We start from the raw sequence: 13,155 nt of genomic DNA, 5'->3' as shown, positions 1-13,155 counted from the left end.
ATAATCTTCTTCTGTGGACAAAATATTTATAGAAGATACTTAAAAATTACATTTACTGTTACCTGTATAATGTCACATTTTGTTCTAGAATTAATGCTAAGATATTTAAGAGTATATTGCAATGTATAAATTATCAGTGTATGATAATCAAATAGAATGAAAGCATTGTATTATATTATAATATTTGCTAAAAAAAAAAAAACTTAAGCTGTGTATCCTAAAGAAATTCTTTTTATCTCATTGCAGTTTCTGAGTTTTCTAAGAAAACTGGGGATTATTCAAATTTATCTGCTATTGATCTTAAAATTATTGCCTTGACTTACCAGCTTGAGAAAGAATATGTCGGAGTGGATCATCTGAACAAAGAACCTACTTGTCAAGTAATAAGATTTTTTTTTCCTCTTTAGTCATTTTTTAAATTTGAAAATTACCATAGATTTAAGTTTTTTTTTTTTTTTTGGTCTAATTGTTGCTTTTATGATTTTTATAAATCTGAAAAACTGCCCTTTTCAAAATGAGGAATTATAAAGTAACCTCAGAGTAGCTAAATCTGGCAAATGGCAGTTGAAAAATTGTCTGCCCATTGCCACCTGGTAGTCTCTTTTTTCTTCTAAAATGAATTTTATTATGAATATTTTACCTGTAATATTCTGAAAATTACTTTAATACCCACTTGTTTCTTAAATTTTTTCTTTTTTTTTAAGAAATGAAACTAAAATGCACCCGGTGTATATTTTATTATGAATATTTTACCTATAATATTCTGAAAATTACTTTAATACCCACTTGTTTCTTAAAATTTTTCTTTTTTTTTTAAGAAATGAAACGTATTTTTTGAAATCCTTCTAAAGAAATACCTTACATTTTTAATATCAACAACTATATTCAATCTGTTAAAAGCAGGGTTCGCCAAGTGGGCCCACTTTGAAAAAACCCGCCCGGGTTTTATTGGGTGGGCCCACCTTGAAAAAACCCACTTGGAACAATAAGTGGGTTTTTTCAAAAAAAAATATATTTTTACTAAAACTTATTGTTTTGCATTTACTTTTATATAATTTATTGTGCAGCATAAATTTGTCAAATAGAGTTCCATGATTTATATGATTAAGTTTTTAATATTAATAAAGTAAAAGAAACTTGAATCTTCATATAATTTTATAGTAGGTGTACTATTGAAAACTACAAGTGGGTTTTTTCAAAAAGTAATATTTTAATGATATTAAATCAAATAAAAATTTAAATAATATAGTCTGAAAAGATCAATTTTTCAAATATAGTTGCATGCTTTATATATTAATAAAAAGGTTATTAATATTAATTCATATGTTTAAAAAAATTGAAAAGAAACAATTTTTTTCTTTTTTTTACCAAGTGATACATTAACAAATTTAAACAGTTTTATTTTCTGGCTATAAAAAAAAAAAGCTAAAACTTTCTGTAAGAGAACTTTTTAAAATTATTTATCTAAAAATGAAATCATTTTCCTAGGGTTAATTATTTGAAAACAAATGGGACAAGTAACTGATACTCTTTATAATTATACATAAGTTTTAATTTCACTTTCTATTAATCTTATTATCTAAACATGTAAGACCATGAAATATTTATTTCAGTTTTTTATTTAACTCAAGTCAGATGAAATTTTAGTTTTTACTGATTAAAAATATTTACAGATTATAATTTTATAATAGGTAATATCCATATGTTTAATAAATATAGTAGTAAATAAATGTGTGTGAAAACAAAAAGATTAATAAAATTGTTCCTTTTATATTACTGCATTTATATTTTATAATTCTTGAATTAAAAAATTATGACACGTAATGTACTTAACAATAAAAAAGATTCAAATATGTATTAGTGATACTGTGTTATTTAAACTTAATATAAAATACATATAACCAGGGTTCCCCAATGGGCCCACTTTGAAAAAACCCACTTGGTGGTTTTTTTCACAAATAAAACTGCTTGATGACCCAATGATACTAGGTGGAATTCATATTGTAAGCGTGTAAAAACTTTTGCCAATATTTACCATAAATATGAAGAGATTGTTCTTGAACATCAAAATAAATCTAATAATAATATGTTAAAAATGTTAAATAATGTTGGGCTTTACCAATAAACTATCAATTGGGAAAAACAGATATCAATTGTTTCTGAAGCTTTAAAAAAGCTTCAATCAGAAAACATTTCAATTTCAGAAGCTGTTGAAATATGAATTAGCTTACTATCGTGTGATGAATTAGAACCCCATAAACATTTTGTAAAAAGATTCAATCAGGCTGTTCAGCCACATCATTTATTAGCATATGCATCCTGGATCCCGAAACAAGGGGAAAATTTTTAAATGATGATTTTTAGCAGAAAACTGTCTTTCTAAGCATCATCCAGAATTTCCGCCACGTGTTATGGCATTCAAAATTTCCGATCCTGAATACTTTCCAAAATCAATGATGCTTGACTCTGTTATTCAGCAGTTTTCATCGAAAAATAGTGGAAAATTATGGCAAAAAAAAAATAAATAAATAAGTAAATAAATTAATAAAATTCCTATCTTCCACAAAATTTCTGTCAATTCTTTTTGCTCTGCCCTCAGCACCAGCATCCTCTGTCTCTGTCGAAAGACACTTTCGGTTTGGTGCAGAGTAAACTTCGAAATAGATTAGGAATAGATAAAGCTACAAAACTCGTAAAAGTGTATCACCATCTAAGTGAGAAATGTAGACACTTTGAATCTGTTGTATGATAATAATAATAAAGGAAAAAATGGACCTTTTTTTAAAGTTAACTCTTAACATCTGCTGACAATTTTTAGCTATTTGGAGAAAGTTTATCACCATTAAAAAACAGTTAAAAATTAAAATATTACTTTTAAGATTTTTTAAATATTATTTTTAAGATTTCATTTGAATACAATTTATTTTGTTTCTTTTAATCGTGCCTAAAAATATTGAAAGCAAACAAAAAAAATTTCTTTTAAGTGATACATTAAACAACAATAAACAAATTCAAAGTTTTATTTTATGATTTTTAAAAAAAGAGATATAACTTTTTCTATATGTTTTTTTATAATTTTAAGATTAATTTGTTTTTTGAAACTATAAAGTTAAAATGTATCTAAAAATGCATGTATTTATCTAAATATTTGAAAAAAGGGACAAGTAAGTGATACTCTTTATAATTATACGTAATTTTAATTTCACTTTCTATTAATCGTATTATAAAAACATGGAAGACCATTAAATATTTACTCCAGTTTAATTTTATTACAGGTAAAAGTTAGATGAAATTTTAGTGTTTACTTATAAAACAGTATTTAATAAAAAAAAAATATATTTTCACAGTAAAATTTATGAGCACTAAATGAAAAAACCCAATTTTCCCCGGGTTTTTTCAAATAAAACCCAATTTTCCCCGGGTTTTTTCAATAAAACCCAGGTGGGTTGGGTTTTTTCAAAAATCCCCGGGTTTTTTCAAACCCTGGTTAAAAGTGCTACAGCTGGTGGGTTACAAAATTTCCTAATTTTCTCCTATAAGGAGTAATTGTAAAGACCCATTAAAAATTTCTGTTTCAACTGAAAATATTTCATGAGAAATATTAAATTCCTTTATTCTTTCATATTAAGTCTCCTCACAGAAAAAATGATTAATATTTTAGTTTTTTTTCTTATATTTATCATATATTTTGTTTCTGAGCCATTAACTTGTAAGCCAAATTCCTTAGAGAAAAATAGCAGATCATTTAAAAACTCTCAGAACATGTTTTTATTTCTGCTCATCAGTGCAGTATTAAATGAAAGTACAAAAAATTCGCAGATTCTGTTAAAAATATGTTGACAGTAAGTTACTTACAACTGAAAAAGTTCATTTTGCTACATGAACTTTTATGGGGGATAATTGTTGTGTGACAAAAATGTAGTCAGAAGTTTTGTTGAAAAAGTTTCTGAAATTAAGTCAATACCTTGAACTATTTTAGTGTTGTTTTTTTTTTTTTTTAATTTTAATAATCAATTAATCTATACATTTTAATTGTAAATTCTTTTCAGAGTGGGTGGAGTCTAGACATAAATAAATTGTTTCTTGACTAGGTTGTCAAACTTAAATTCCTGGTTTTTGTAAGGAAAAAATTTTTGCTTTAAATCAAAAATATTTTTGTGGTTTATTTTATTTTTTGTTGATAATAAAAGTTTAATCTAGATTAACAAAAAAAAAAAAATATATGAAGAATAAAATTTATTTTGAAAGCATGCTGTTTGTCAGACTTAGATAACTTTCTGCAAATATAAAATTTTAATCAAAAGACTTTTTGCAAGCACTTTATTGACTTTTATAATTAGTATCAATCCTTTGGTCAGCACCTAATTTTGACGAAATTCGTTCAGATATCACTGATTTTTGAAAGAAATTTTTTTTTTTTTTAATTTTTGGAAGAAGAAAAAATATTTCAATTTTTATAAAACTTTATATTGAGTATTGTACATACCATCATATATATTTTTTAATTTAGTATTAATAATAAATTTAGCAGTTTTTAGAAGATGTAAAATTAGTTAGTAGCTTATATGTTTTATTGTAGTGAGTAATACAATAAAATGTTTTGCAAGCAGAATCAGCGTTTTGGTGTATGTTATGCAAATCTATTGTTTGTATAAAAATATTTTAAGATAGTTTTGCTTGTGCAAATTAGAAAGAAAAAATTTTGCTTTTACTTTGAATCTAAACTATGAAATCTATATATTAGTTATAAGTATACTCACAGAATTTTTATTTAAAAATGAGCATTCAAAACAAACTATTCAGCGCATCATTATTCTGCCTATAAACAATTTGATAAAAAAATAACCTATTTTCTTTTTTACCTCATCTATTCTGTTGTCACTTGTCCCCTTATTTTCTTAACAAGGGATTAAAAAAAATATATTTTGAGTGCGAAACCCTAGTATTAACTGAATTAAAAATATTTTAACCATTTGTATCAAAATGAATAAAATATTTTTAGTTTTTGCAAAAGCCTGGTTTGAAAATTGTCTTTTGAAAGCTCTCTATTCCACTTGAAAAATTAGCTTTTATAGAAACATGGCTTGCGAACATGACATAAAATTTCCATAATTTTTATTTTAAAAATTTAGTGGCTATGCCATTGCAATTGTAATAATTGTTTTTTTATGTACACACTTTAGTTGTTGTATGTATTGGTTATTGAAAAGCATCGTTTAAGATTTCTAATGTTTGTCTTTGGAGACAGTACCCATTATGGTGATTTGTATTATTTTAAATTCAAAATACTGCAACTGTTTTTAGAGATATTTTTCTTTTATTTTAGGTAACAGAAAAACCGGGACATATAGATTCTAAGCTATGTGGATTTTATTATCCTAAAGAGGTAATTGTTTTTAATAACAACCCTTTTTTAATTTAGTTTCTTGATCTTTCTATTATATTATACATAGATTATACATTGATTTAAAGAGAATGCTTATTTAACAAAAAAATTGTAAATACATATTTTGTTGTTACAATGTTAGGTATATTGGAGCTTCTCTTGTTTTATAGAGGAAATTCAATCTTTAGTGAGTTTAATTGTATTCAAGTAAATATTAAATACTCTGAAGTTTAGATACATCCTTCTGAGAAAAATTTCTTTTTTGATGTTTTCGGGATGACAAATTTAGACAATGTTTTCAGATCATCAGTTTTATCAGAAGAGTAATAGCAGCCAAGAGAGAATAAAACAGTTCAAAGCAAATTAACAAACTTCTTTTGTACTGTAGACAAAGTTTAAAAGAATATTGAGTTGACTTTCCTCTTGATTTTGTATCAATTTAGATTTTGCAGTTGTCCAAATTTATGTTTTATGAAAAAAGTAAAAAAATATTTTAAAAAATTTTACTTTATTTTTCAGATTATAAAAACAGAACAAAAACATTATAATTTTTACATTTTACAGTTTCTAGAAATTATTCCATTTTTTTAAAATTAAGCTACACTCTAAAAGTAATTAGGAAACTGGCAGAATTCATAAAATCACAATGTTTTTTTTTTTTTTTTATGAATAACATTTTACAAATAGCCCTTTTTTTGTTAAAAAAATTTTCTAGCATTTATGATAAATATTTTTGAAGTTTTCAAGTGATCGTAATATGATGACTTAAAGCTGTAACATCTGTTTTCGTTTGGATAATATGAGTCATTTTATTGATCATTGGCCATATAAACTCTTACAATTTGAAAGGTTTCTTTTCTTCTCCTTATTAAGATGAAGTTTAAAAAAAAAAAACTATTTATGAATAATAAACTCCAATTATCAAATTATATCTACAGCTAGATTAAAAAAAAAACTTTTTTTTTTTTTAAGTTTTGCTTAGAGAAATAAAAGATTGCTTTTCAACCAAATTGGTACAGTATCCATGTCTGGAACAAACAAAAGGGATTGACTGTAAAGATTCTATCACATGTAATAATGAACTTTATCTGTTCAACTGATTTTAATGAAATTGTTAACTTAACCTACGAATAATGTTTCTGATGCAGAAATTATTAGAATTCTCAGTCGAAGTGTTAGTTCTCCTGAAGCCCTACATTTTTTGTAAACAGTGATAACACAATTATTTAGTTTTATATATTTCTTCCCTTCGTAAAATTTAAAAAGAATTATTATGAGTTAGGAGTAAAGAAAGTTGCTAAACATTACTTATCACACATATACAAATAAACTAGTGCTTTATTGTTTGTTTAGTTAGTGAAAAAAAATATTTTTTGCAAATTACCCAAGTATTTCTAATAAAAATTTCACTTCAATTGAATTTTTTCGCTGGCGGTATTCTTTTTAAAGACACTTTGTATAGTATTATCTTTAATGTGTGTTGCTTATCTTTACCTTTAATTTCAGAAATCTCTGTCTGAATCATCTGATTCTGAAAAAACTGAATCAACTAGGGATAGCGTGTCTGGAGTTTTTGATAGCAATAGTGAATCGGAAAAAGTCACAAAAGAAAACCCTGACATAGACTCTAATAGTGCTGAAGATGTTTATGAAAATGCAAAGAGTGAGGTATCAAGTGATACAGATTATGAAAGTGCAAATGAGGCAGATGATGATTATAGTGAAGGAGAAGATGAAGAAGATTCTGATCTTGATAGTTGGATTACTCCAAGTAATATTGCTGAGGTGCAAAAGAAGATGAATTCACTTGCATTAGAAGAATCGCCTTCTGTTGTTGCTTGTATTTCAACCGATTTTTCTGTTCAGGTAACAGATAATTTGAATGAATTGAACTATTGTGTATTAATATTGAACACTGTAGTAAAGCCCATATTATTATGTACCCATTTTTTGTTTTGTTTTGAATGACTAAAGGTGTTTGTGTACATGTTTTAAAAGTGAAATTACTCACTAGATAGGAAAAAAAACTAAAGTAGGAAAAATTTTTAACTGAAATTTTTTTTTTAAATTTATTATTTTGGTTGACTTTTGTTTTAATTGATCAAATTTTCTTTGGAAAGTTTATTATTAACCAAAAAGTTTATTTTTAATTTATAAAAAATTACAAGCAATTGTGTATATTATTTTATACTGATACTGACTTTTTTTTAGTTGTTCAAAATTTAAAAATAAATTACAGCTTATTTTTTATTAAAATTATGAAATATTATTGAAATAATTTATTTTATTATCAACATTTTGAATTATTTATAAAAAGGATCCATAAAAATTAAAATTTTTGGAAAAAATAATTTTAATTTATTTTTATTAGTTTTCGTGAGAAGCTTCCAATTTTGCTTAATAATAAATGAGCTGGATAAAGTATCTACCCTTTATTAAAGTCACATTCATTCTGTTCACATTTGATTTTATAAACAAATATGTCTGGAGAAAAAAATTACAAATTAAATTTTACAAATAGACTTTGAATAAAATATTAATGTAGTAATTAATTTACATTTAACCTGTTTTCACTTATGGTGTGTTGTTGCTTCTTTTACAACAGAATTTTAGATTATATAGTATTGCTTTAAGATTCATAAATGTTTGTGCAACTTTCAATTTTGCCCAGACTGTCTTTATAATATTGCACACACTTTATTGAACTTGAAGATATTCTGGTATTATTTGAATGAGCAAAACTAAGTTTTAAAAAGATTTGAGTATGTTATTACAATTATCATTCAAATAAATATTTATTAATCATTAAAAACTTTTTCTATTTAAAATAACTAAAGATTAATTATAAAGTAGTTAGTCTTATAATGTTTTTTTTTTTTTTTTTTTCAGAATGTGCTTATTCAGATGGGTCTCAGAGTAATATCAGTAGAAGGCATGTTAATTAAACAAGCTAAAGTTTTTATTTTAAGATGTCATGCTTGCTTTAAGTGAGTATATTATTGTTTTATTTTTATTGATCACTTTAAAAAATTATTTTGATCATTTTCTTTTCAATACAAAGTAATGACAAAAATATTGGGCTGATTTTTTATGCCTCACTATTTATTGTGAATAGAATTGAAAATTTTTATTTAATCAATATCTCTATTGTAAATTTCATTTCTTTTCGAAGTACATAGTAAACACATAATTTTTCTAATAAAATTAAATTTATAATTACATATAAGGTTAGGTTGTTTATTTATAATTATATATTAAATATAATATATATTTCATTATTTAATCAATTTTCTGTTGTGTTGAATCGGGGCTTTTTTTTAAGTGTAATTTTTTTAAAGTGATTTCAGTTTCAATAAATATAATCATTTAAAAACATATTCTATGTAAATACATTGAATATCCTCTGTTTTAAATTCCTCTTACAAACTAGTTATTTTTAAACTCTGCGATAAGACATTCTTAGTTATTTTATCACATTCTGAGATTATTTATAAATGATGATTACTTCATGTTGCTTTTATTACTTGAAGTTACTGTATCAATATGTTCCTCAAATTTCGGTGTAATATTAACTTGTTGAAAAAAATATATTTATTGATAGTGTTGATTATTGTGATTTATTGATTGTAAAAGCAACAGAACTTCCTTACATTGGATAACAGAACCTACGTTCACGGATATGTTTTACTGCATTATTTAACCGAGTGTTCCTGGCACTTATAAATCTCTTTTTAGTATTGTTTTTTCCTGTTGACAGACCAGTTTTCTGTTATTTTTCAAATAATTATCAGGGTCCATGCTAGAAACTTATCAAAATTATTAGCTAGTGAATGAACTAAATATCACAAATATAAGCCAAATTTGAAAATTCTTAATCAAAGGCAAATCTTAACTTTTTTATAATTGATTTTTTTCACATAAAATTTACTATAAATTCAATTATTTTATAAAAATCAAATTCAAGTCAAAAGTCATTTTGCAGTTAAGGAAGAGTAGAGAAGCAAGGAATGAAAAATGTAGATGTAGATTTATCGTCTTTGAGGAAAAGAAATAGGAATAGTTTGGGTTTAATTTTTGATATCTTTTTAGACTAAAGCAGTAATAAAAGGATAAGGAAAAGACCTTAGGCAACAGTGTGTTATTGTCAGGAGAGAACATATTTTCTGTAAAAATAGTTGGAAGATAATATGCATTTTGCTTCTCTGAACAAATCTGTTTAAATGATGCAATCTGAAGAAGAAACTTCATCACATGATATCTTGTGATGGGGCAACAAGCATTGCAATCTGTATTTGTCTTGCATACTTAGTCTCTCTTTTTGTTTACATTTTCTGGACTTTATATAATTTAAATTAGTTATGCTAGTCTAACTGAAATTACTGCCATTGAATTTTTAAAAATTTACAAGATTTTTTTAGCAAATTCTCTTTAATTTTATAATTTTTTTTTTTTGGTTCAGGATCGAAAATAATATATATTTTTCTTTTTGGCCGGAAAGTCATTCATGAATACTTTCTCAAAAATAAATTTTTTTTCACCTAATTTACGATTTTATCGCATTTAGCAAGGTGGCAAGTGCTTAGCGTGGGCCCTAATTATAAGTTATTCGGTTTATCTATGAACTGTATGTTTAATCATAAAGACATAATTTTTACAGTATATTAGTTTAAATGATAATATTTAATATATTTAAATTCATTTAATAAATTTATGCAACATAATTGTTTATTAGTTTTCATTTTAACTTCTTTTATTTAAAAAAAGTATTTCTTCAGGCATATATTTTTTAGAAACACTTGCTATTTTAAAAGTTATATAAAGTCGTATCTCATAAAGAAGTTTAAATCTGTTTTTTATTGTGCCATTGTAGTAATTTAATAATCTGTTTTTAAATTGTTTTAATATCAAATTATCTGCTTTTTTTTCACAGAACAACAAATGATAATAGCAAAAAATTTTGCCCTAATTGTGGAAATAAAACCCTGAAAAGAGTTGGTGTCACTGTGAATGATGATGGCACAAAAAAGATTCATATAAACTTTCGCAGACCTATCAATATCAGAGGAAAAAGAGTGAGTTGGCAATTACTTTATGTATTAACATGACTTATTAATTTGTGCTATATTTATAAAATATTAGAATTCATAATTTTGTTGTTTCTGCTTTTTATGGAAAAAGCTCTTAAGAATTATTTAAATTAAACTTCTTAAGACATAAAGTTTAGAGATATTTGAATAGTGACACTACCCACCCTATTTGTGTAGGGTTTACGTCAAGCAGAAATTGTACAATAAATAGAAATAAAAGTTACAGAAGCACCCAAAGGGGCAAACAGACAGTCAAAAGACCATAGTAATAAAATCAAACACAATAAAATCACAATGTAATAAAATCGAACACAAAAAGGTTAAAATTACTGAGATTACATCGTAATGGAAAAATGCAGGTAAACCGATAAAAGGAAATTGTAAACAGTTGACAGTGATAAAAAAAAACCTATGAAAGCATAAAATCAAGCCCCAGTAGAAAAGATGAATGGCAAATAATGAGTTACATAAAATCATCAAAGAAAAAACATTAAAAATGGAATAAAGTAAAACAAGTTAAAAGCCGATGAAATGCCTGAGACACCCAAGAAATAGGGAGCGCAGGTTACGGGTCTTATTGCCTGTCTCCGAGTACATCTTCCAGTGTTTGTTTAATAATAGAGATGATAATTTTTCTGCGGGCCAAACTGGCAAAACATTGGTGTTGATTAAAATTGGTAAAAATATTGTCACGAAGTGTCCGGAATTGGGAACAATTAAAAATTAAATGATCGATTGTCTGTTGTTCCCCACAGTAATTGCATTGAATGTTTTTATTAAAAGTCTATTTTGATGTTCTCTGAACACTCCATGACCCGTTAAAAATTGGTTAAAATAAAAATTTGCCTGCAGTCTGTTTAGTTTTGGATCCTTGAAGAATTTAAAAGTTTGCCTGCCCTTCCCAGAACTCTGCCACTCCCGCTTCCAGCGACTCATATTGTGTGATTTGACCACGGTTTTAATTTGGGCATTGAAACTGGGGACTTCAATTAAGATGTTGCAGTCACTCGTGGCTTCTTTTGCTGCCCGATCCGCCTCCTCGTTGCCTTGAATGCCCACATGGGCTTTGACCCAATTGCAATCAATGTTGTCATGCCAAAGAAGTTTTATCTCTTTCACAAGTTTCGAAATAGGCTTTGGATTGCTTAGTTCCTGCAACGAGGACAGCGAATCGGAGTAGATGGTTGCCCTAGGATAATCCATGTCAGAAAGCCATGAAATTGCCTTTTTAATTGCCACGAGCTCTGCAACATAAACGCTAGAGTTATTGGTGAGTCTGATGGAGGCCACCTCAATAGTCTCACCATCCAGTTTCACAATGGATGGAATGGAATGGAGAAAAGTTATGAAATACCTTAACTACAAAACAAACCTTGTTTAATCTTTAATTTTAAAACTTTGCAAATCAAACAAATATGTTAAGTTTTAAAACCCTCCTTAAATTTAAAAAAAAATTGTAGCTTATGTTTAATTTAAATGTCAAATGTAGATTCAGTAAGAATAAATATTAAATGTAGTAATAAATTTTGGTTCAGTGCATTTGTAAATTTAAATTTCAAAAATTTGGATTTATGGACATTTGGAATTATGGACATTTTAGTTAATAAAATTAGCCACTTTTTGATGTCAAGTGTTTTTGAAAGGGATGGAATTTTTATAGGCCTCAGGAACTCCTTGGAAATTAAAAAAAGTCTCCTTAGAAACTCCTTAGATTATTGCAATGCATCGATGAACTTACTAAATCTGCTGATGAATTCGCTGTCCAAGCAGGGAAACTAAATAATATGACTTAGCTCTCAAAATCTAATAGTTTAAGAAAAATTTTAAAAGAAGAAAAATATTGTTTTGCAAGAGTTAGAAGAAGAAAATAACAGCAAATAATTTTAATTTTACATGTTTCAAGCAAACTTAATTAATAATTTACTGTGATTTTTTTTTTTTTTTTTGTGTATAAAATGGCTTAGATTTTCTTATGTATTTAAAATTAAAAATATAAGATTGGTAGGTTTTTATGTCAATCCTTAACATCTGTACTTTAACAAGATTTATTAAAATATTTGAAACTGGAAAATGTATATTTATGCGTAAAAGTGATAACTTTATTTTTCTTGATGAGGTTTGACAAAGTCAAAATTTATTTCAAAAGGGCTAGAAAAAAGTATGCAAAATATACATTTTTGCAAGTTCCTTGTAATAACTGCTTTTTAATTTTAAAAAAAAAAGCTATCTAGTTATCTCTTACAAAGAGTTTTTACATTTTTGATAAGTCCTTAAAATTTTGGACTCTTTGAAATTAATTGTCCTTAAAATTTTGGATTTCTTCTTCTGATCTCTGTATGAACCCTAATACATTATGACATGAACTTTTATTTTTAACAATGAAGAATCTTTTTTTTTTTCTTTTTTTAGTACTCTTTACCAACACCTAAAGGTGGAAAGCATGCATTCAATCCTCTGACTTGTGAAGATCAACCTACACCACAGAATAGATTGCCCAAAAAATGGCTGCAAAAGACAAATGCCCTTCATGACGACTACGAAGCTCAGAAGTCTCCCTTTGCTACAAATGACGTTTACAGTCGAGCTGTACATTTAGGAGTTCATGTCCGACATCATTTTGATAAGAGAAATCCTAACGCAAATGCGAAAAAAACTGGAAATAAAAAGAAGAAATGATCTAAA

At 26.1% G+C, this 13,155-nt stretch overlaps 1 protein-coding gene across 1 annotated transcript in view; it reads left to right on the top strand.

The window, feature by feature from the left end:
- Positions 1-13,155, top strand: part of LOC107451688 (RNA-binding protein NOB1) — a 17,496-nt gene extending 4,341 nt beyond the window's left edge. Inside the window, exons 3-8 of the mRNA XM_016067857.3 lie at positions 247-380; positions 5,327-5,386; positions 6,893-7,252; positions 8,276-8,373; positions 10,317-10,458; positions 12,883-13,155. Coding sequence (XP_015923343.2) covers positions 247-380; positions 5,327-5,386; positions 6,893-7,252; positions 8,276-8,373; positions 10,317-10,458; positions 12,883-13,149 — 1,061 coding nt within the window. The 3' untranslated portion in view covers positions 13,150-13,155. The remainder of the gene's footprint in view (positions 1-246; positions 381-5,326; positions 5,387-6,892; positions 7,253-8,275; positions 8,374-10,316; positions 10,459-12,882) is intronic.

Source organism: Parasteatoda tepidariorum, chromosome 1 (assembly GCF_982258835.1).
Source record: "Parasteatoda tepidariorum strain Cologne lab strain chromosome 1, Ptep-v5.0, whole genome shotgun sequence".
Classification (NCBI taxonomy): domain Eukaryota; kingdom Metazoa; phylum Arthropoda; class Arachnida; order Araneae; family Theridiidae; genus Parasteatoda; species Parasteatoda tepidariorum.
This window is presented reverse-complemented; position numbering and strand designations above follow the sequence as displayed.